The 24,942-nt window shown below is 35.4% G+C and overlaps 1 protein-coding gene across 6 annotated transcripts in view; it reads right to left on the bottom strand.

Moving 5' to 3' along the window:
• Positions 1 to 24,942, bottom strand: part of Chl1 (cell adhesion molecule L1 like) — a 203,713-nt gene that overhangs the window by 89,539 nt on the left and 89,232 nt on the right. For all 6 annotated transcript variants that reach the window (XM_052719184.1, XM_052719178.1, XM_052719183.1 and 3 more), the window contains exon 3: positions 563 to 738. In XM_052719184.1, coding sequence (XP_052575144.1) covers positions 563 to 653 — 91 coding nt within the window. In that variant the 5' untranslated portion in view covers positions 654 to 738. The remainder of the gene's footprint in view (positions 1 to 562; positions 739 to 24,942) is intronic.

Raw genomic sequence — 24,942 nt, 5'->3', positions numbered from 1 at the left:
TACTGCTCTTGCAAAGAATCCAAGTTCAGATCCCAGCTCCAGTGTCAGACCTGCTACCCCAGTTCTAGAAGGATCTGATACTCTCTTCTGGCCTCCGAGGACACATTCACTCATATGCACACACCCACATATGAGCACATATATAAATACTTGAAAACAAATCAAATCTTTTTAAAAATGAGGCTTATTTAATTCCTTTTTGTTATAGCTTTTGTAATGTTAGCCATTTCTAATTCAAAATTCTCCTTAAATATATAACCAAAGCACATAAAAGAAAAAGCTTTAAGTAATATTCCAGGTCATCCTGGACATATGACAAAATATCACCTGTTCTTTCAGTTATATTTCTTGTAACAGACCAAGGTTACATAAAAAGCCAAGCAACTAAGTTGAAAATTTATGACAGCAACTAAATATCCTAACCCAAATCTGAAAAGTGTAGTCATGAATCATCATGATAGTTCAGAAATAGGATAGAAAAGTTACATCCTCAATCCACACATGTTCTACTTAAAAAGCAGACATCAAGTTCCATATTCAGGACTGGACACAGTGCTTTTACCTGAAAGTGGTATTTCAGCTCTTGACAACTTAACCAGGAGGAAAATTAGACTCAGGATCAGTCCTCTTCCATGTAACAGCAGCCCCATCATTCTTCAGAAAGGAGGCAACACACAGAGACTGAAAAACTTAATGTCCTAGTACTTTCCAATCCCAACTGAGGAAAATGTGGGAAACCTGGAAAAGACCCCCCAGATAAACAGGATATTAGTTAATCTACTTTAAAATGGGAACACAGCAAAAATTAAACACATTTGTAATTAACAAACTAATGAGCTTTCTATCTAATAATACTATAAGAGTTTTTCTTCTTTATATTCAAAACAAGAGACATTTAATGTATGATATATTTTAAACTATGAACCATTCCAATGAATCCTATTTGTAAATTAGAGTATGATTTATATTGAAAGCCATTTCTCACACTGTAATGAGTCAGAGAAAAATTTCATTAATCTTATTCAGAAAGGAGTAAATTCTCAATCAATTCTTTACATTATTAAAGATCATAAAGACAAAACTTGGGCTCTTCTGGTAAATTACATTTTCATATTCACATTAGATGATATTTCTAGTAAGAAAGAAGGAAAAAGTGAGGAAATAATGGAGGGGACTCAGAAGATGGAATTAGTCATTAAGGCGTTGAGCAAGCAAGCATGAGGACCTGAGTCTGAATCTCAAAAAGCAAAACAAAAAGCCTGGCATGGCTGGGACTGGCTACAAAATCAGTCCTGGGAAGACAGACCACAGGTACCTGGGGCTCCGTGAGTGGCTAGTCCAGCTGATTAGTTAGCTACAGGTTCTATGAGAGGTCCTGTCCCAAAAAGTAACATTATCAAGACTGGGTACATCCAGATGGTGTGAAAAGATGGAAATTCATTACATTCATGTAAAAAACTCTCAAAGCATAAAAAGGTAAAAATTATGAAGATACAGAGTGATGAAGGAAGACATTCACTGTTGCTCCTTGGCCTGCATATGAGCACACACATGAACAGTCACTCATGGCCATGCACAGACATCCACATCCACATATGCACACACACACACACACACACACACACACACACACACACACACACACACACACATACACACACACACAAAGCAAATGGAGAAAAACAATAGATTTTAAGTAAAATTTACAAATAATGTCATTGTTTCAAGCAGAAGAAAAGTCTTCAGTTGATTCCCATTTGAAAATAAAATAAGGATTAAAACTGCCTTCCTTTCTTTCCTACTCTTACTTCATTTATCTCCCTGAAATATTATACTAGCATCTTCACATTTTTTCCATAATATATTTCTGTGATGGTACCACAATATTTTGCTTTAGAATGTGATATTTTTTCATGAATACAAATTTCTTATTATTATAAAAATTAATTACTTTATTTGTTCATTACAGAAACAGACAGATTACTAAATTTAAATTTACTTCCAAATATGTTAGCTCATAAGTTTCATCTCAAATTGCAACTCAAGAGATCCTAGGAGCTGAGCAGCCAGCTAGCTCAGGGATAGGTCCTCAAATTCAATTGTCAGCAGTGCAAAACCAAAAGAAAGAAAGAGATGGTAGAGCCTGTGTTCTCAGTTTCTTTTCCTGCTGCTATGATAAACATACTCCAACAACTTAAGGAATAAAAGATTAATTTTAGCTCAGATTTCAAGGCATAGTCTAGCATGATGGAGAAACCAAGGCAGTAAGCAACTGAAGAGCCTGATCACATTGCTTTCAAACTCAGACAATGACACGAATGCATGCTTGTAACTGCTCTTTTCCCTTCTGCTACATACATAGTTCAAGATACTAGCCAGAGATTGGTACTGTCCACAATAGATGTATTTGCTCACCTCAATTTAATACAATTAAGATAATGTCCCAAAAGTGTGGCCATAGGCCTATCTCCTAGAGCATTCTAGATTCTGTCAAGTTGACAATTAACACTAGACATGGCATGTGTCTTCCCTATACAAATGTGAGTAAGTCACATTTAAAGTAAAACAAACAGGAAAAAAACAAACTAATGCCATTTTTTAATGAGCTGGGGAATATTCACTGGCAACATTTCATTTTGTATTTTGACTTTGAGAAATTCTACAATGATCATGAAATACAGGACCCTACTACTACAGACTCCTCATAGGATAGGAACTGGGAAAACATTTTATGCATTATTTTACTTTATCTGATGTTAATCATGCATCAGGAAAATGAGAATTTAAAAGCCAAAGTTATCCTTGCTTACTTAAGAATATTTACAAGTATGACAACTTATATAACTAATTTAATCTATTTTCAGACATATCACTGTGATAATTGACAGCTCATTTTCCTTCTGAAATAACTTATTCTGATCAACAAAACAAAATGAATAAAAACATTACCTTTATCTACACATTAGCATAAAGCTGCAAGACATTCCATCCACTTCAAAAATTAAATGTGCAAAGAAAATATTAACATTTGCCCTTTGAAATTTCCTTTTCCTCCCCCTTAAATAGTTGAATTTACTACCTAGAGTGACATACCACTCCTAGAGTATATCCTTGAACATTCTATTACATTAATGTTTAATACTGATGGCTTCAATGGCATCTCACATATGTGTTTAATGAATTGCCCCCTATTTGTAAGGAGTAGAGCTTTTAAAACCATGATGATGTTAAGAGACCACATTTCCAGGTGAATATCTAATATATTATCATAACCAGAATTAAAGATGGCAAACTAAGTCAGAACTGGCTCATTTATTGATTCTCCTCATTTAGACTAATGAATTAAATGGTCTCTAATTACTGTAGCAGAGTAGCTCATAAAAGCTTGTTGCTCAGGAGCATCCATTGGACTTGGAAGTTTAATAGTTTTGCCTGCATGGTCAACCAAGTTATCCTATCCCATAAGAGGACACGGGAGAGTTATAGCAGTAATCCCTATGCTCTGGTGGGATAGGCAGGAGGATCATAGGCCAACTTGGTATGCGTAGTAAGGTCCACGCCAGCCAAGGCTACATAGACTCGATCACAAAACAAACAGAAATGGTACTATATTGAATTTCAGTCTTACAATAAAACTACATGCTTTTTTACATATCAAATTCCATAATATAGCTCATTCTTATCTTCCATAGGAATTGCCTTCCATTTACCTGCAATTTGCATGCTCTTCTGGTATGACATTAAAATTATTAAAAGGTAAAATGTGAGACCACTTTTAAGAAAGCTTTCAATTCTAAAGTCAGAAGACCCAAATAGCTTCCAGGCTGAGAAAGAAAGTAAGCCTTATTTCATTGTCAGAAACATAAAGGGCACATCATTAGGTAATTCTATTTTGAAACAGAAAACAGCAATAAAATTATAATCCTATTTATCTTTTTTTAAAAGAATTTGAATTTAATGACTCATGCCAGAGCTCAAAGATAAAAGCAATTATTGGAGCACAGGGTAGAGCTGACACATAAGACAAGTGTAAAATATACAAAGGTATTTTGAGATCCAGCTACATAGAGACAATTTCTAATAGCTTAGTTTTATGACATTGACTATAACACAAGACAAATCAATACACTTTCATGAGTCTCAAAATTGGATAAAACTCTTTCATTATTTTAGCACATTGATGGAAATAGAGAAATATATTTCTGTTACATGACAGAATAGAAGAAAACAGACTGATAGATGTCACATCATACATTTGACCCTTCCAATTGGTTAAGCTTCTCTGGAACAACTAGTTGTATAGGAATTAAGAACAGGTTAGTTTAGAGGCATTAGTTTAGGCAAGTATAAGCAGATACTTGCCAAAGTGCTACTTCCAATATACCAACTACAAAGAGAGTTCATAGATATACATCTAGGCTTTTTGTTTGTTTGTTTGTTTGCTTGTAGTGCTATAGACCAAACTTTGATCTCCTACATGCCAGACAAGTGCCCTACAACTAAGGCTATACTCGCAATTCCCTCTGACATTGCAAGGCAACATATCTAGCAACAATTTACTCTCTTGACTTAATTGATCTTATGCCTTTAGAAAAGAAAAGAAGGGAGGCTAAGCCTTTGTTGATTGCATTTTTGTCTCCCGAGAAAGTGTCGGATAACAAACCAGACCATGGAAAACTGAATCACTGTACATATGCAACCACTCAGTATGTTGCTCAAGAAAGTTAATTTGGCCTCTCTCATACAGTTCATGCCAGTAAGTTTAATAGTTTCTATATGATATAAGGGATGTTCTTTAGGATCAGGTGGAACAATGTATAATTAGCACAGAGTCGATCCTAACAGTACTGGTAGTGGTGGCCACTGTACTCCTGGTGGAGATAGGATTAGTCTCTATTAATCTCTATTAATACTACTCGATTTTAAGATTACAGTTAGCTTGCAGGCTCTTATTAGATTTACAGAATCATTTACATCACAACTTCAAACATAAAAAAATCTCCAGAATATTAGTGGCATAATGACATCATGGAATTAAAATATTCTAGAAAATAAAAAAGCAAAGGAAGAGATAGATTGCAAAAACCTTCTCCATTCTGCTTTCTTGTGCTCATACACCTTCAGTATAGCTTTAAATGCCATCCTAATGAGTCCGTTCCTTACTGTAGCGACATTGCAGGTCATTGGCTCACTGGATGACTTCTGAGTCTAGGCCTCAGGAGCCTTGCAGAGCTTCCCCCTCCAGCCTTCTGCATGTATCAGGAGAACAAGCTTGGGCTATCTAGCTTAAAGACTGAAGGTATTTCACATCCCTATTGTAATCCTAGTCAGCACTCAGCCAACCTGTAAAGGAAAGCCATCCTAGAACAGCCAGGACAAAATCACAGGGCAGCTGAACAAACAGTTGAGAACCAGCTCTGTCATCAGTTATGGCTAGCAGAGGACAGTAAATTCTCCCCAAAAACAATAGACTGTGGAATAATAGTGCACTATTCTAGCAGATAAACCAGCCGGTTTTAGGCTGACTTGCCATGTAGCAATAGCTATTATATATTATTCAGATGGAAAAAGCACAAAAGAATTTATGCAATATTTATAAGTGCTAAACCTGTGAAATATACATGACTTTGTCTCTTTTAAGGTATATATTGAAGTTTCTATAACAAAGTCACTTTTACTGTTTCTGAGTTTAGTTGATAATAATAATTTCCTAACACAAACACATTCCTTGCATATTCAAAATTGGTCCAAAATATTTCAGCAGTAATAAGTCAATATTTTTAGATAGGATTTGTAATTCTGAAGGCCCAGGGGCATTTATTTTAAAACAAACAAACAAACAAAATCCCCAAGCCAGAAAGACAGTCTTGCTAAGGCTGGAATGCAATCCACCTCTTATTTAATCCCTTTGGATATCAAGACACACATTCAATATCATCTACACAACCAGTAAATACTATGAGTCAATGCATTTTTTTTATTGGTTTAAGACGTTAGAAAGCCACAGAGTAAATGAAAATCTAAGTCCAATTTATAGTAATAATTTAAATGCTGACAGATTTATGAATACACTCAGGATACATTTTCATCTTTATTTTGTATTTTGCTTATTAGTTCACCAATGGTTTTTATTGGAGACTACTTTAAATTATATAGCAAAATATAAACAGGCAAAGATGAACAAAAAAGAGTTAAGAATTCTCACTCAGCATAAATGCACAAGCATTTCATCCTTATAAATTGAACAATTAAAAAAAAGCATTTCTAAATTAGCTCAAACTCTCTGTTGATGTGTTCTGAATAATCACCATTCCCTAATAATCATTGTTTTTCTTCACTTAACAATAATGGTGTCATGTTTACTAAGAACCCTTGACCTGAGGGTTCTCTAATGTTCCTCATGAATTGTAAATACACTCATTTTCCACTTAGAAAACAAAACCTACTGAAATGTGTATGCTGGAATTTAAAGGACAAGAGGTTCTTCTTCATCCTGAAGAGGAGAGAAATCTGAACATAGAGAAGAACAGTCAGCAAACCTTAGAAAGGCAGCTAGTCCAGGACAGTGCATTTTGACTCAGTGATACTTTATTTACAACCCTGGCATTTTCTACTTGCAATTATTCACGGACCTATTCAGGTCAAATTTCTAAAGAGAAAATAGAATAAGGCATATCCAAAGGAGAAAAATGCAGCTATTATGATCACTCTTTGAAAAAGAGATGTGTGGCTACCGCTAAAAGGGCTAGAACACAAAGCAGAAATGTCAATGACACTCCATCTGTGCTTTATCTCACAGATGTGAAATATACACAAAAACAAAAGAAAAAAAGAAAAAAAGACTATGTGACATCCCTTTCCACCAAGAACAGAACCAAGCTGTCACAGTCACCATGAATTCCAGAGACTGAAAATAACTTTGTATATTCTAAATCATTAAATATTTTTCTACTTGGAATGCTTGATACAACAACGTATTTTATCAAAGCCAGCAGGAACAGGAATATTATGACACTGCTATCCGAATAAATAACACAATGGGTTTATATAATAGAATGAGCCACTGTTATAACTTGGAATTGTGTGAGTTTTCTCCTCCCTGCACATGAAAAGGACTTAAAAATCACCAAGCTGAATCCAACAAGGTGCCTTAGACAAAACCATTTGACACTTTCATGATGGAGGGGAAGTCACCTTCACTCCCCTCTGACCTCAAAGGCTCCTTTATGAGATTCTTTTTTATGCAATTGTCAGTCTGCAGGAAAAGATTCCCCTGATTTGAAATCAGGTCATAGTTGGGGTAGGAGGTCCAGCAATTTCCATAAGCCTGACGTGAGATTGGAATCATTCAACACCTTGAAAGTGAGAAAGGATAAACACACAGAAAATTAAAAGGCTTTTGTTCAATCACCTACTTGGCTCATATCATGAATCAATTTACACATGCCATACACAGAGTAATCCTGAAATTACTGCTAATGGCTTTTCACTCTGAAAACAAAGGAAATACTGTACATTATAGCCATCTCCACTTAGACTGTGTTTCATGTCACTGAAGTGACAAGACAAAGGAATTGCTTGAAGTGTTAATTTATCCTTCCTGTGGAGGTGGCATATTTTCATACAGTGAATCATAGAAATGTAGATTCTATTACATATCAATCGATTTTATTGAAAACATATCAGTTTTAGTTAATAATTATGTGAGATCCATTGATATTTTTTAAGCAGCAAAATACTGTGGTTGAGCATTGATAGGCATACCTCTGAATATAATATGCAAAAATAACTACACAGCAGTTTCCCCCTTTGTTAGTCTATGCATTAAACAAATAGTATTCTGTAAAGCTTCCCAAATGTACTTTATTTGATGGGGTATTAAAAAGAAAACTGCCCCAAACCAAAGTCATACATACAGTGACAGAGAAAATTATTTTACTTCCTGTAACATGAATTTTAAATGGTCTTTATTAATAAAAAAAAACCTGGAGCCAGATATTGGGGTGAAAATTGAGAGATCAGAAGAATAGAAAAAGCCAAGCTACAAGTTCTTACCACTAAGAAATTCTCAGCCCAAGTGAAAGCTACTTCCTGTATACTCATGCCTATATACCTTTATGTGCCCTGCCATCTTACTTCTTCTCTCTGCCCAGCTCCATTACTTCCTCTTTCTGCCCAGCTTTATCACTTCCTGTCTGTCTGTATAGTTCTCCAGACCTCTATGGTTAACTAGTGCTGGGATTAAAGGTGTATGCCACCACCCCTGGCTCTTTTTCCAGTGTGACCTTGAACTCACAGAGATCCATCCAGATGGATCTCTGTCTCCCAAATGCTAGGATTAAAGGCATGTGCTACCACTGCCTGACCTCTCTGTTTAATATGGTGGCTGGCTCTTTCCTCTGATCCTCAGATAAGCTTTATTGGGGTACACAAATAAAATATCACCACAACTTCCCAACATGAAAGTTATCTTCTGAGAATTTTTCACAAAATATTTTATGTAGTGTTGATAATCATCTACAGGGTATTTTTAATAGGCATACAAAACTTCACAGAACTTAACTGTCCATATATTAAAATGTTTCCATATGTATAAATCTAGGTAACTTCTCATATCTCCTAGCTAAAACATTCCATTAGCACCTCTAGCAGATTCCAGGTGGATTTCATCCTTAACAGAGTACACTTTACAAGAGGATAAATCTGGTGTTCTCCAGTCCTGTCCTTCTGCATCACCAACAAGGTAGCATCTCTCCTCCAGGTGACATTTGCTTTATGTATGGACCCTTTTACTGCCCATCACGACTACAGAGTCCTACTATTATTCAGCAGGCAAGAACCATGGACTTTAAAAAATTTATAGTGTGTAGCACCTGCAAAATGATCACCTTAGTGTGAGACACACTGGTGCTCTAATTTTCTTGGATAAAGAGCTGTGAAGTAAATAATGATGCTGTGTACATTGCTGAGGAAATAAGCATTTTGGAAGACACTTGGGGTATCCCTACAAAACTCAAATCTGACTACACGATCTAGACTTTATACTTCTTAGCTTTCACTAAGGACTTTGAAAACATCAAACCCACACAAACCCCTGTACATACATGTTTGCAGCAGCTTTATGCACAAAACCTATCAGAGAAATGGTCATAACAATCAGTCAGTAAGTGTTCTAGGTTGTTTTATTTTGCTATAATGAATACCATGACCAAAAGCAACTTGGGGAGGAAAGTGATTATTTAGCTTACAAGTACTAGTCATAGTTGATCCTTAAGGCAAATCAGGGCAGGAACTGAAGCAGGAACAAAGGCAGAAACTATGGGAAAAAAGCTGCTTTTCCACATCATCCCAGACTACCAGTCCAGAGGTGGTACCATCCACAGTAGGCTATCCCACATTAATCATCAATCAAGAAAATGTCCGCAGATCTGCCTACAAACCAATCTGTTTGAAGCATTTTTTTTTCTCAATTCAAGTTTCCTCTTTCTTCTGTGACACTGACAAAAAATAATCAGCGCAACAGGTAAATACAAAAACACTCTGTGGTAATCCAGTGTGTAGAATACCAGTGCTAAAAAGAAATTAATGAACAAGCTATAAAAAAATCAAAATATTGGCCGGGCAGTGGTGGCGCACGCCTTTAATCCCAGCACTCGGGAGGCAGAGCCAGGCGGATCTCTGTGAGTTCGAGGCCAGCCTGGGCTACCAAGTGAGTTCCAGGAAAGGCGCAAAGCTACACAGAGAAACCCTGTCTCGAAAAACCAAAAAAAAAAAAAAAAAATCAAAATATGAATAACATCTTAAATGCATTTTATTTAGTGGAAGAAACCAGTGTCAGGGAATGTCTTTACACTACATTCTTTTGATTGTGTGATACTCTGGAAGATAGTCAAAGCATCACTGATTCCTAGAGATTAGGACTTAAGAAGGAAGAAGAAAAAGGGCAGATAAAATACTTTGTATGAAGTATGGTGGTAAACACATGTCACCAAGAGAGTATCTGAGTGTGTCTGTATATGGGAAGGTATGATGGTTAATGTAGGCTCCTCATTTATAGCATGTGTATCACTAGTACGGCTATTAATAAAGGGGATGCTGTGACTGTGTGGGGCCCAAGAAATCCTTATACCTCTTGTTTAATTTTGTTGTGAATTTGAAAGCCTTTCTAAAGTGAAATGTATTTTAAAAACTCTGCACTGTATAGGAAAAAAGCAATTGCAACAATTACATGGGATTTCTAACACATCACATATAAATCAATTTCAAGAGATAAATTTTTAAATTAAAGAAAGCATCCTTATAACCTCTCCCCCAGACCTCTACATCCAGATTTATGCAAAAAAAAAAATCACAGACGACCACAGTCACCTTTTAACACACAGCTCTTGGTTCCCATCTGGCAATTCCAAAACTCTCACGTCTAATACTTTTTTCTCTTCTCATTATCTACCCTTCTCTAGTCCTTTGCTGTTTTATTTCCTCTCCTTTTATTTTCAGCTTTGCTCAGTATCATGCAAGGAACTTAAAAAATAGAGGAACATAAGATGAAAGTTGTTTTGATTATTGATAAATACTAAAATATTTCATTGTGTCTGAAAAATGACATAACACCAACCACAAGCAAGAAATCTGAAACTTGAAAAAAGAGTGATAAATTACATAAATTGATTTTAACTAAATATAATAATAGCAAAGTGATTAGAAAAATACACTTAAGTTATGAGCAGCTTTAATGTTTTTACATATCTCTGCATTAATCAAATATTTATAGTGACTGCTTACACTATACTCGTAAAATTAAAATTTGGGTGAAAATGTAACTCAGTGAGAGAATTCTGGCCTACCATGTGAAAGGTCATGAATCAGTTCTTAACACCTCAAAATGATAAATTAAAATGATTTAACTTAAATGAGATGTCAGTGATATGTTTACATATAATTAATTCACATATTTGTTAAACAATAACAAAAAACAGAAAAGGTACATTTTCTGAAGTTGGTACCATATTCGACCCATAATTCTTGTGCCTGCTATAGTGTGACATTCAATGGACCTTTGAGAAAAAAATGAATAAATTTAACTCATATTTCAAAAAATGTATTCTACATATAGAACACCAATTAAATTTTAAACATTTTTCTGCATTCACACAAAGATAACTTAAAATTATATTTCGTAAAATACCTGTTAAAGTAAATATGGTTTTGATTGTTTAAAACATTGAGCTGCATATTGCTGGGTTTGCAGAAATAATTTTATAAAGGCTAGCAGAAATAGAACTTTCAATGAATCTCATTAATTTTATCACTATCTAGTTAAGGTTAACTATATTCATAGAATGTAGCAGTTTTGACAAGTGCCAACAAATTCAAAGTATTAAGTTTTCTTAGGTTTGCTTTCAAATATTTAAGCATAGATGTAATACTTATGTGGATGGTACTGCATTTTAATCTACCTCACAAGTAGGATGATACGAAATGTGAAAGTAGTTAAAATTTTCTAAATCTCTCATCAATGTAGGAAAATCAGCTTTTGTATTTAGTTAAGGTAGCTAATTTATTTTCAAAAGTATTGGGAGGCTTGTTAGTTATCAATGAATGTTAGAAGAGGGTTTCAAAGTGGAATAAAATGTTTAATATGTGCTGTACCATGAAAAAGAATATACAGATTGAAGATAATTTAGTTCTGCTTCTGATAGTACTAGTCCTTCATTGAATATTTTCTCTTCTGACTCTTATTGGAAAGTAGTTGATCTCAGTCATCATCTGCTCTATCTCCAAGGAAGTGGTTTTGCAAGGCTTTGTCACAATGCCTCAAAGATTTGATAGCTGGTGGTCACTGCACTACAGGACATGTGTGATAGACGTGTGTCCCCCAAAATACATATGTGCATACGGACATATGATGGCTAATACAAGTTTCTTTGTATGGAAAATTTTAAGACGATACACAAAACCGGGAGGACAGTGGATAAGAAAATAACAGTGTTCTTTTCCTCTAAGACATAGTAATGATTAATACCTGCAAAAAGAACTTAACTGGAAAAATGAAGAAGTCATATTAAGTCAGTATACACACATGAAGAAATCATGATGGGCTGTGAACTAACTGTATGGAAGAAGCAGTATCAAAAACAAAACTTAAAAATCTGCATAAGCTATATTCTATTGTCTTAGTTACTTCTCTATTGCAATGAAGAGACACCATGAGAAATGCAACTTATAGAAGAAAGAATTTATTAAGGTTTAGAGTTTCAGAGAGTGAATTAATGACTATCATGACATGGAGCATGGCTGCAGGCAGGCATGGAGCTAGAGCAGTAGTGGAGAGCTTACATAATATCAGATCTAAGTGTGTGTGTGTGTGTGTGTGAGAGAGAGAGAGAGACAGAGACAGAGACAGAGAGACAGAGACAGAGAGACACAGAGAGAGTGCTAGCTAATTGAGAATAGTGTGGGCTTTTGAAACATCAAAAGGATACACCTCCTCTGACATATCCACATTTACTAATCCTTCTCAAATCTTCTGAAATAGTTCTGCCAACTGCAGACCAAACATTCCAACATATGAGCCTATGGGGAATATTTTCATTCAAACCATCACAGCCATTAATCTTAACCTAAGTCCCTTCACAGATTTTTAGCACATGTATTCCAATCCAGGTACTTGAATACTTTATCTTTTTCAATATTTGAAAAGCATTCAAATATTTTTCAGTGACCAGGATGGTCACAATTATCAACTGCTAGAGAACATTAAGTACCACAATGCAATATATGTAGATTTGAGTCAGGATTATAATAATATTACATGGTTGGGCATCTCTGACTTCTTTTTTTCCATGTCTGTGCTCTTTTATACCTAGTATGTTGTTGCAATAACCTTTGTTTTGAATTCATACTTTTTGCTTCCTCTAAAGCAAAAGTACCCAGAGCCACTTATTGTTTTAAAACTCTGAAGGCCACATGGCAAAAGAAAACTTTCAAACTTATCTTTCTATATAACTTGTAGTTTATATATTCAACAATCAAAATGGAAAATAACTTGAATAAAAAAGTAGGAAAGATAACCAAGAACTCACCTCTTAAATGGCTAACAAGTATATGGAAAGAAATGTTAATACCAGGAAAATGAAATCACAACCACATGAAGTATACATGAAATGTTTTCTCATACCAGAAAGAATAGTTTTATGCAAAACAACAACAAAAATAAAACTGTTGTAAGGATTTGGAGAAAAGAAATTCTTAGATGTTATTTTTAGGATTGCAAATTAGTACAACTGCTATGAAAAATAGCATGGGTTTTTACCAAGAAATTAAAAATACAGCTACAATCAGTAACCAAGCAATTTGCTTCCCTAGTACATATTCAAAGGATATGAAATCAATAGATTAAAAAAAAGATGCCTGCAGAGGCTGAATGCAGATCAGTTGGTAGAGTTTTTGTCTAACATGGACAAAGCTTGGGTTTTGGTTCCCAGAACCTAATAAACAGGTGTGGTGTCACATGTAAGTATTCAAGAGGTAGACACAAGAGGATCAGAAGTTCAAGATCACCTAGGGGTGCCAACTACAAGGTCAAGGTCAGTGTGAGTGGCATGAGACCAAAAAAGAAAGAAAGAAAGGAAAAGAAAATACATGTGTACTCTCATGTTCACTATAGTATTATTCACAAGAGACAAGATGTGGAACCAACTTAAATGCCCACCATCAGACAAATGGATAAAGAAAATGTGGTATGCTTTCACAACGTAACACTATTCAACATCAAATAATTTAAGAAATGCCATCACAAAGTAGGCACAGAAAAAAATTGCATGATTTTAATATAAAACAGGTTTAAAGTCTGTCCGTCAAGTCATGATTGGCCACTATCCTCAAAGAGTTAATTAAAAGAGCCAAAGTAAACCTGGAAAGCAGAACAAGGAGGTTTACTCAGTGTGGCTGCTTTGTAAAGATGGACGAAGGGATCCAATAAAATCACCAACTCTGGTTCTTGACGTAAAAACAATTTTAAATAGATAAACAAGGAAATGGACATCTAAGCAGTCCCAGAAAATCTTGCTCACTATTGACCCATCATTGTCTGAGCTTTGATCTCATCACTTAAGGTGATGTGCCAAGTTGTTAAAACTGTCAAATCTCTTTCCAGGAGAGGTAAGTTCCCCTCTTCTAGAATGAGCTTCCTGAGGAATTTCCCATTTCTCAGAATTTCCCATTTCTCTGGAGTCTAATAGTCAGATTGAGAGAGATAAGTGTTTCTTAAAAAGTCTACAATATTGTCAGACATGGTACAATTTTACTCTTGTTGAAATAAAACCATGCTGAGAGAATAGATTGGTGTTTAGGAAAGACTGGAGTGGTGAGGGGAGTATGGATGGGTGTGTTTATAAGTAATACAAAGAAACAGCTAGATGGAGTGAGTTCTAGTGTATTGTTATATCAAAGGGTGATTACAATTAACAGTCTTATATCATATACATAAAAATAACCAGAGAGGAGGATTCTGAATGTTTCGATAATAAATGAGACATGTTTGAGATGATGACTCACTTAACCTCAGTTGATCATCATGCCGCATAATCATTTACCAACAAATCACAATATATTCCATAAGTATGTACTTATTACTTAGCAATTAAATATAAATTAATTAAAATTTAAAAGTCTTAATCTATAAATATATCCCTCTTGTCAATTAGAACATTCAGGAGAATCACAATGAATCAACTGTGATCAAATCGATTTAAGGCACAGCAAATAAATAATATCTATGCATAACCACATGCCAGAGGTATCTTAATAGGATTTATTTATGCAAATTCATATACAAGGTGTAAGTTTTTGTTTCAAATACTCCATTTTGTATGAAAATGCTAAAATACGTTTTTAGTAATTTGGGGCCTGTAACTCTGCAAATGGTAAGAGGCAGTCTGTCCCATTTAAGGCATCTGGAACAAAGTATGATTTTAAGGCAGTTATGAAAAATTTATAAAGACCTTATCATTTCTGTTAGCTCATCTTCTGCTCAGTTGATGACATTAAAGCTGACAAACTTGACTGATCATCCTGAACTCTTTTCTGAGAAGAACTGATGCAGAATCCTAGGCCAATGATCTAGATCCCCAAACCCTCTATATATTGTGCTCTCTTCCCTTGAATAAGAAATAAGAAGTGGAAAGCAATGTCATCTTACATGTCATTTTAAACTCATCACCTCCTTTTATTTGAATAACACATATAACATTCTGGGCTAGAACTATACAGTTTACATAATTATGTATGTCTAATAACCACTGGCTTTTGATTCTAATACTAGTACTATTGCTTTTTATCATATATCATTTTAATCTGTTTTCATTTCACATTAAAACCAGAACATTGTAAAAGAAATTATGTCAAATGATGTTACGAAATAAGAATGTAAAATATTACACATACTTGCTCTTCCCATTTCTAACAGGACACATAAGAAGTAAACATGAATATTTGTTTAAATAGTGTGCATATTATATATAATGTATAGTATATCTTATAATAAATGACACATATTTGTGGTCTCTTATTAAATGAGAAAATACAGTTGTGGTGGATACAAAACTAGCAGATAATGATTGAGGAGCTTCTCTTGGAAAATTTACAGTTATTTCTTATTTTAATTGTTTAGGAAAATAATGCTTGAGAAAAACACTGTCAAGGGGCTTAGCTTCATAAGTGTAACTTATAATTGAGGCAGAGGTCACTGAAATACTGTAATTTCTCTTAAGTTTATCTACACTTGCCAACATTAATTCACTGATTTAATGTTTAAGAACAAAAGGTGTTCAATCTTATTGTTGGAGGATGTCTCGTCTATCTTTGGGAGTAGGAAGCGAATACCAAGGCCACTGAAATATCCTGAGATTACAGAGTGACAGGGTACGAAGTGTTCCACAAACCCTTTGATGAGAACTGAGGTGAACTAAAATAGCTTTTACCCAGGTAAATTTGGCCCTGAAATTAGATCTTCCCCTTGAATGAAAGAATTCAAATTATCATTCTTAGCTACTAACATGTCATTAGTAACAATAAATTATAGTACTAAAGAGATGATGTTTTCATGAGTTTTGTGGTATATCATGTAATTTAAAGTCAATGAAGCTAACATGGTCAAAAAAGGGAATAAACTTTATACATGGCCAGATAGGACTATGGTATAATTTATTAGGATGTAATTGACAAGAGAAAAGCTCTCAGTCATAAAGAATAACTTCTTTGTGAAGGAAGAGTTACAGACCAGGAGGCAATTTCCATACAGTAATTGCATGATAGCAGCAACTACACCACAGGAGAGTGCCTTCTTTTGAAGAAAAGTGATTCTCACCAGAATTCTGCATTTGTCCTCATACTTTCAACCAGACAGTGTTGAATTTCAGCAAAGGTGTACATAATTGTGAAAAGGCTTCATTTTCTCACCAACCAAAAATCACTTTCACTGAAAGTTTCATTTATTCAATGGGGCCTAATGTTGCTCAAATGGGAGCTTCTGACTCAATCAAACCCCTACTGGTTTTGGGGGGATGTGGTGGTGACTTGTATTAAGCAGCAAAGAATGGTAAGCTTTTGTTGTTGTTGTTCTTTTCCATTTCATTGATTTTTTTTTCCTTTGGGGCCAGAGCTATCTAGTTCTTTTTCCACAGATGTGTTATCTACCAGTTGCAGTATTAAGTGTCCCAAAAAAAGTGATCTGCAGACTACAGCCTTATGTATTTGTGCCTGAAGAAACTGGTAAGGAGTAGGCTTGGTGAGAGTCAGATCTACTGCAATCAATGCAGAGCTCCATGGAGGTGGTGGATCTTTTCTATTTTCCCCTAATTCTTTAGCACTCCATTTCTGGGCTGTTACCATCTACATAAAGATCTTATTGAACAATCATTTAAAATAAGAATGTACAACAGCATCTCATTTCTCATAAGAACATGGATCAGAATTTTTACTGTGTTAGGGAAGGTCAGAGAAATATCTCTAACTCCTCTATCCTATACTCTGGATCTCCAATTACACATCATTTATTTCCCAAATAATCCAAACAATGACTGTCTGTCAACCTCATGATGCTTTTTGTATACAAAGAAGATTTGCCTTGTGAGAGCAATTGTCTGCAATTGGCATTATATATGCCTTAATAACTGTCCATCTTTCTTTTTGCACTATGTACTCATGAGAGCAAGAATTAATTAGGTGCCTGCCCATCACAATGTACTATTACCAAGGTCATTGTCTTTCATGTACTTGCCACCTAATGAATGGGTGAACTGAACAGAGGTTGAGTATCCTTTACAGAAAAATCATAAATATTTCAGAATTCAATGACTTTCAACTCTCACATAATGTCACAAATGGAAAATTCCACACCTGACTTCAATTGAAGTTTTGTAAACTATAAGTACATTAAAGTATCCCAGACAATTGCCTCCAGACTGTGAATAAAAGATGGGCACAGAGCATAAATGAATTTTGTATTTTGAATGTCACTGTGTACATGATATTTCAAAATCAACAAGATTTGAAGTCTGGAATGCTGCTGATACTAAACAGAATATGGAAGGAGTTAGCTTCCCTGCACATACACAGTGTCTATGTGGAAAAAAAAAAAAAAGATTAAACAGAGTAACAATGAAACTTGACCAGCATTGCATCCCTTGTCCTTGTAAAGTCCTTGCTATTTAATATGCTTCCCTACTCAGCCTCATAAACTTAACTGATCCCAAATCCATGTCTTTTATTCAATCCTACTGAATCAGATCAATTCCTATCTGCCGACCTGCTACACTAATCTGGAAAAAAAACTTTCAGCAATCCCTTTCAACTCAGAAGGACCAAAGCTATGTTGATCTATCCTCCTGTGTTGATTTCCAAGTCCATAGCCTCACTCATGATTTACCCTAATGACCCCAGAGCAAAGCTCCCATGTCCATTAAAGGACTAAAGTAGAGGGTATGCTCCATACAGCATTGTGCTGGAGTCCCCCAAACTACAAGCCAACATAAGCCTGTTATTTTACCTATTAATCATCTCAGGCATTTTGTTATAGTAATGGAAAACTAACACACAAACATCCATATGCTGACATACTATCACTTTACTGAGAACAGCACTGAGAACAGTGAAGATTAGCTATGAAAATTCAGGTGGAAATAGTAGTCCACTTGGGATTACATCAGCATAGTCAGAACTGATGACTAACATGGTCTGTACATTCCAGCTCTGGACCTGACAGCTACACCAGACCTGTGCAGTTGGTCTGCAATTTGCAGTCTAATCCAGTTCTGTAATCACTAGCCCACTGAGATGGCCCAGATAACATTCCTGCATCAGAGTAAAGAATTGACAATATTAAAATCAATTTGGCTTCCTGTTGTTAACCAAGGGTCTGTTTCTCCAGTCCCGCAGAGAAGAGGCAAAAAAATGGAGCTCTCTTTGAAGTTAACAAAAGCTTAAGGTCAGATCATCTCCATGGGATACAAAGCAAACCCAGGAAGAAGTAGCAGCTAAATAGTATTTGAAGTGCTGGAGCGGAGAAGCACTTCTGTAGTACACAGTATTCATTCATTATTCGATAGAGCTTTGTTCTGTCCACTGTGTTTGAAGCACTGTATGATTAGAAAACATAATATGTTCTTTCTCCCATTGATTAAAATAGCATTATTCTTTGAGAATTGTTATTCTATTTGTTCAGATCATACTGAAAGCCATTATAAGCCAGGCATTCATTTTACCCACGATTCTCATTTTACCTGATGACTCTTAATAATTTTAAACTATTTTAACTGGCTGGAAAGAGTGAATGCAAAGATAACAACAACAGTGGAACTTCCATTTTCTCTCATGTTAAAAAGTTACATTTTCTAACCCTCATCTTACCCTATTTTTTGCCTGTAATGCTCATCATCTTTTCTCTCACTGTCTGTCTGTCTGTCTGTCTGTCTGCCTGTCTGTCTGTCTGTCTGTCTCTCTCTCTCTCTCTCTCTCTCTCTGTGTGTGTGTGTGTGTGTGTGTGTGTGTGTGTGTGTCTGGAAATGAAACACAGGGATGTGGGCATTCTAGGCTAGCACTCTCCCTCTGAGCTGCAACCCCAGTCCATTCCTCTCCCTTTCATATATGACTCACTATCCCCTAGCCAGGTATTCATGCTAGATTTTATCTGTATCATTCTCACACAGTCATTTCAGTAATCCTCCACATCATCTCTGCACCTCATATTTCTTGCTCACCATTCCTATGATTTATACATATCATCCTTATTTCCCATGTACCTTGTTGACATAATTATATGGTCATATATTTAAGAAATTGAAAACGTGATTACTAGTTATCTATTCTCCCATTTAATCACATACTTCCCCTTTATTGGTTCATTTATATACATACGTAGACTATGATACAACGGATAACTACTTTTTCTCTCATTCCCTTTCTTTCTCTCTCACTGTCTTTCTTTCTCTCTAACTTCCCTCCTTCTCCTTCCCACCTACTTTATTCCAGATGTGGGCTTGTAATCAAGGTTGGGCATTCATTATATCTAACCTCTCCCAGAAACCATGATGGGTTCAATAGATGAGCCTCTTACCCAAGTGGGCAACCGCAGTTACTCTCTGAGAATTTCCAAATCCTCTTTTCCTCTGTGGTCAGGAAATTATGAAATCATGAGTCAGAAATTCCCAGGGATCATGACTCTAACCCCATGGAACAGTCGTGAAAAGTAAGCTGATGCTGACACAAAGAGAAGCAAAGAAGCGTGGTGGGGGAGGGCGAGGGAGAGGAGAAGGAGGAAGGGATGAAGGGAGGGAGGGAGGGAGGGAGGGAGGGAGGGATAAGCATCAAATTCTAACTGCATCTCTAAAGCTAGGAACAGCCACGGTTTGCACAATTTTCATATATAAAATGATAAGTCCCAGTTTTATTAAATAAATTGATAGTTTGTCATTTACAGTCAAAGTCCTAAATTTATAAAAGATATAAAGCTGAGTATATTATACTGAAGTACAGATATAAGCCTAATTCAGTGCTAAAATAGGAAGAAATATCAATTAAGAATTAACCAATTAATAACCAAGTACATCATAGGATGAAGGAGCAGGTATTTCTTAGGAGGCACAAACTTTCTCTAAGTAGCACCTTCCAATGAACATGGTACATGAATCACAACCGTTATTAAGAAGGAAACTGAAGTCCTCTCAAATCATTTAAAAAACCAATGAATCAATAATTAGGATGGAAGTTATGAGTATTTCTTTGAGTAGTAACTGTATTGCAGTTCCAAATTGTTCCAAATTCTGACTTCTAAACAGAAAACAAATGACACAGATATAATCTGAACTTTTTACACAATAGATGCATAGACATACATAATCCTGGGATGCGTAAAATGCAGTATCACCCTATAGTACATAACCACCACCCAGTCAATATCAAGAGCAAAGAGTTAATACTAAATGAAGTGCAGAGAAAAGCCAGTCTTTGCTTGGCTTCCTCAGCCTTTGTCTTCTTTGAACATAGTGTTTAATTGGAATCTTGATGCTTGCAATTCAAATTAAATATTCAAAGGCACAGAACTGACCTTTTAGCATTTTAGTGGTGCTAACACTAGCCTTTATATATATTCGTTAGGGGAACTCTGTTAAAAACAGATGATTACACCTTTGTTTGAATTACTTGCAAAGAGTAAAACATTATCAGTTTTGATTCCACCACCTCTTCCTCTTCCTCAACATAACTCCTTGCAACTTTCTAATGTGCTTTGTGTGGTAGTTTCTCTGAAGGTACTTTTGCTTTTGTTTAAGTATTACACTTTAAGCCCTGTTTGTCTTCCTAGCCAGTGCTTTTACCCATTAGTCAAAGGGCAAGCAATGTTTAAGCAGCTGCTTCTTCTGAGCCTTTGGGGCACAAGAAACTCCCATAGTTAAATACTGTGTTCTTTCCAACTCCGTGCTTAGTTTTTATGGCAGGGTGACTATTCATGTAAGAATCACAATTCTGTATAGACTTTAGCCCTTCATCATTTCTTTTCCAAGAGCTGCCAGGTCAGCTCCTTTCCTAAACCCTGTTGGATTTGAGGTGTGTGTGTGTTGAAGCGGGGAGGCAGAGGATTAGAAAACAAAGCATGTCTTTTAACTAGACACAAGTGGTAGAAACATATTTATGTCCACAAGAAATTGAAGGGAGAAAAAGAGGGGGTGATAGCCAATGGCTAATCTCTACAAAACATTATCATTTTAGTAAACATCTTTAAAGAATAATCTAAACTAACCTAAAACATGAGGACATTGAATACATAGGCACTAAATATATATTCATTTATCAATAGAATAGAATAAAATAGTGGCATGAAACTCTATGCTAATAGGCATAAACTCCTTTACATGTTTACAGACGAATGATTTGGAAGCTTTGCATGTCAAAAACATGCTCCATTGAGATTAAAAGACATCAAAGTCACCAGTTATGCTGTCTACATCAGTTTCAGTTTTGTCCACATACCTATTGTTGCCAACACACTGATGTTTTTTATTTAGACAGAGAGGACTATGGCTAGGGAGATGGTTCAGAGGCTAAAGCGCTTACCGTACAAGCATGAGATCTTCAGTTCTGATCCTCAGCATCATGCCAATGCCAGGTGCAAAGGCACAAACTGATAACCCCAGTGCTGGGGAGACAGACATAAGGAGAATCTCTGGACTTGTTGGATAACCAGTCTAGCTTAATTGGGGCTACAGATTAAGTGAGAGATACTATCTCAAGAAAATAAGGTAGAGGACAACAAAAGACAATGCACAGACCCACACATATTCATATACGAGAATGTGTGCCGAGAAATTCACCACACATACATGTGCATGGACTTAAAAATAACATAAGAAAATAAATTTAAAATAACACTTGACAGAAGCTAGGGTCACCTAAGAAGAGGGAAAGTCCATTGAGAACATTCCTCTATCAGACTGGTCTGTAGGCAATTACGAGGGTGTGTTTACTTGATTAATTATTAATGTAACAGAGCCCAGGCCACTATGAGTGGTTCTACTTCTGCGAAGGTGGTGTGGGGTTGTGTAAAAAAAAATATGCAAACTGAAGATCAACCCAGTAAGCAGCCCTTTTCCATGACCTCTGCTTCTATTCCTGCCTCCAGGTTCCCACTTGGAGATCCTTCCCCGATTTGAAAGGTTGTAAATTGTAAAGTTGCTTTTGGTCTTATTGCTTAACACAGCAATAGGAACCAAACTGGTGTAAAATCCAACTAAAAATATTGGAGGGAAAAGAAAATTGCACATGTGCTATAAAGTTTGCATCTTGATTATTCTTTAAAATACAGAATACCCATTACTTACATAGAATTTTCATTGTTCTAGGTTTTATAAGGAACTTAGAAATTGCTAAAATTATAGATGATGTGCATAGATTACATGTAAATGCTATGCTATTTTATATGAGTATTATGTATTCAGGAATTCCTGAAATGAATCTTGTATGGATAGTGAAAGAATGACTATATTTTAAAGATGATTTAGTGTGTGTCAACCTTCCAATATCAGTAAAAACAGTGAATAACAAAAAGAGAAAGAAAATGGATAAATCATATTGCGCTTAATTTTTAGAATCATAGACACAATGTAATTAGCACAGTTTTTAAAGCACATATAATTAAACACAGCCATCCCTCATATATCTATTGGTAATTGGTTCTGAGACCTCAGTGCATTTCTTATGTAAATTTACATAATACATCCATATAACCTTTGTGTTTCCTCTATCTACATAAAATATGCATACAACTTCTGTATTTCTTCTGTCTCAAGGTCTCTCTATATTAGTTATAATCCCCAACACAATTAATGCTGTACAGCTACTCATCATACTCTATTCTCTCTAAGAGATAACAATATAAAATAGTTTTGCATGAGGTTTTTCACTGCTATGAAAAAATACCTTAGAAACCAACTTAAAGGGGGATGGAATTATTTTTGCTCAGAATACCAGCAGTCTGAATTCACCATGGCAAGGACACAATGGAGTAAAGTAACTCATAGCAGCAAATTACAAAGAAAAAAGAGAATGCTTACACCATCTGGATTTCTCCCTTTTCATATTTTATTACATTCCTTCCCTCTCTCCTATGGGATGAGGAAAACCACATCCTCTTTGGAAACTTTTAACAGACCTGTACAAGGTCTCCTAGACACTTTTTCAATCAAACCAATGTAGATTCACTCTCACAAGCAAATCACTTACATTAGGAAGCACAATTTAATGTACGTGAATATATGCATTAATATCTTCAAGTTCTAGTGGCTCAGAATCCTCATGTGGATTCTCTGATAGAAAAAGAGAGGTGAATGTAACAGAGATTGGATAGAATCTAAACAAAGTAGCATTTATACAGCTGTTTCTTTTATTTCTGAATACATATTCCAATGTACTTTTTTTTTTTGCTTGTTATTATTTTCAGGAAAACAAGGAAGATTCATATGGCCTTGAATTCAAGCTATTTATCTTCCAGCTAAGTTAGTTTCCTTTATTAGTTTGTAATAACATCTTAAAACTTTATGTATATACATAAAACCCTTCATTATTTTATAAAACCATATTTATTTTATTAACTAACCATAAATGCCAATACATCTATGCATATATCAAACAACCAATCAATAGACACTTATTGGATTTTACTGCAAACCAGTGAGTCACGTTGATTAAAAATTATTGACAATAACCATTGAAACTTAACTTCTGTAAAACATCAATTCTCTCTCCCTATAGCATTTACCTCCAGGATGGCAAGTCAAATTTCCCAACTACGTATAACATGTTAATTTCCATTGTGGTCTTATAATTACTATGTCTGATAAAAATAATCTTTGTTAAAAGAGAATTATTTATTCTGAAGACACTTAATGAATGCCTGCAGCAACTGATTCTCAGTTTTCACAAATAAAAAGCATCAAGCAAATATATGGCAAAGACAAGCCGAACTTCTAGATTAAATATAAAGAGACAGCCCGGATAGCCGACCCCCCACCTCCAATGCCTATAAAAATCAAGGCACATTCAAACAATAGTCCCTCCTTTGCAGTAACAGCACAGGGGATGACAGTCCTGACTTAGAAGTGTCTTTAATAGAAACAATGTATCTGTCACTTGGATATTTTTACAGGATTTAAAACACAGAGTCAGCATTTCTAAAGTGTCAATTTGTCAGGAGCACTTTTATGCTATCCAGAGAGCATGTGCACAGGCAGAAAATGTAATAAAGCACAAGCTAGAAATAAAAGACATTTTCTAACTCTTAGGAAAGTGCTAGATGAATCATTTCTGTCTTATCTTTTTCTTGCTCAGCACTGGGGCCAAAACGATAATTTGGATTCAAGGATGAACTTAAGTCCTGTCTCAGAAAGGCCATTTCTAAGCACGCAAAGGTTACTTTTATAGGATGAGCTGCAAGAGACAGTTTTCCAGCTGTGACACTCTGCTGAATCAGTCAAGTCAGCAGGATGTTAAAAAGAAAGAAAGAAAGAAAGAAAGAAAAAAAAACTCCTGCAGAAAAAAAAAATGCTCCAAAAGATGTCAAACTGGTCCAAGCTTCATTACATCCACTGACAATCAGTTTGAGAAGCTACAGCCCAAACACTTCTCCATGGGGCAATATAAGTATGGATCAGCTAAGATTTGTTTTAAAAAGAGGGAGAGAAAATGTGACCTTTATGGTGTTGTATTGGTAGAGTAAACACTGTGTGTGATTTTAACTGAAAATAGCAATATTCAGAAATGTTATTACTTGCTTGTCCATAGCAAACTAATTATTTGGTTTGAAGTTTAGGTCAGTAGTCCCCAAAATATTATCAGCATGAAGCTAAGTATAAATTTACAGGGATAATTTCTACTGCTAGATATTTAATCTCCTCT

Source organism: Peromyscus californicus, unplaced genomic scaffold (genome assembly GCF_007827085.1).
Source record: "Peromyscus californicus insignis strain IS unplaced genomic scaffold, ASM782708v3 Scaffold_6__1_contigs__length_162567912, whole genome shotgun sequence".
Taxonomy (NCBI): Eukaryota; Metazoa; Chordata; class Mammalia; order Rodentia; family Cricetidae; genus Peromyscus; species Peromyscus californicus.
The sequence above is the reverse complement of the archived record's forward strand: the minus strand, read 5'-3'. Positions and strand labels throughout refer to the sequence as shown.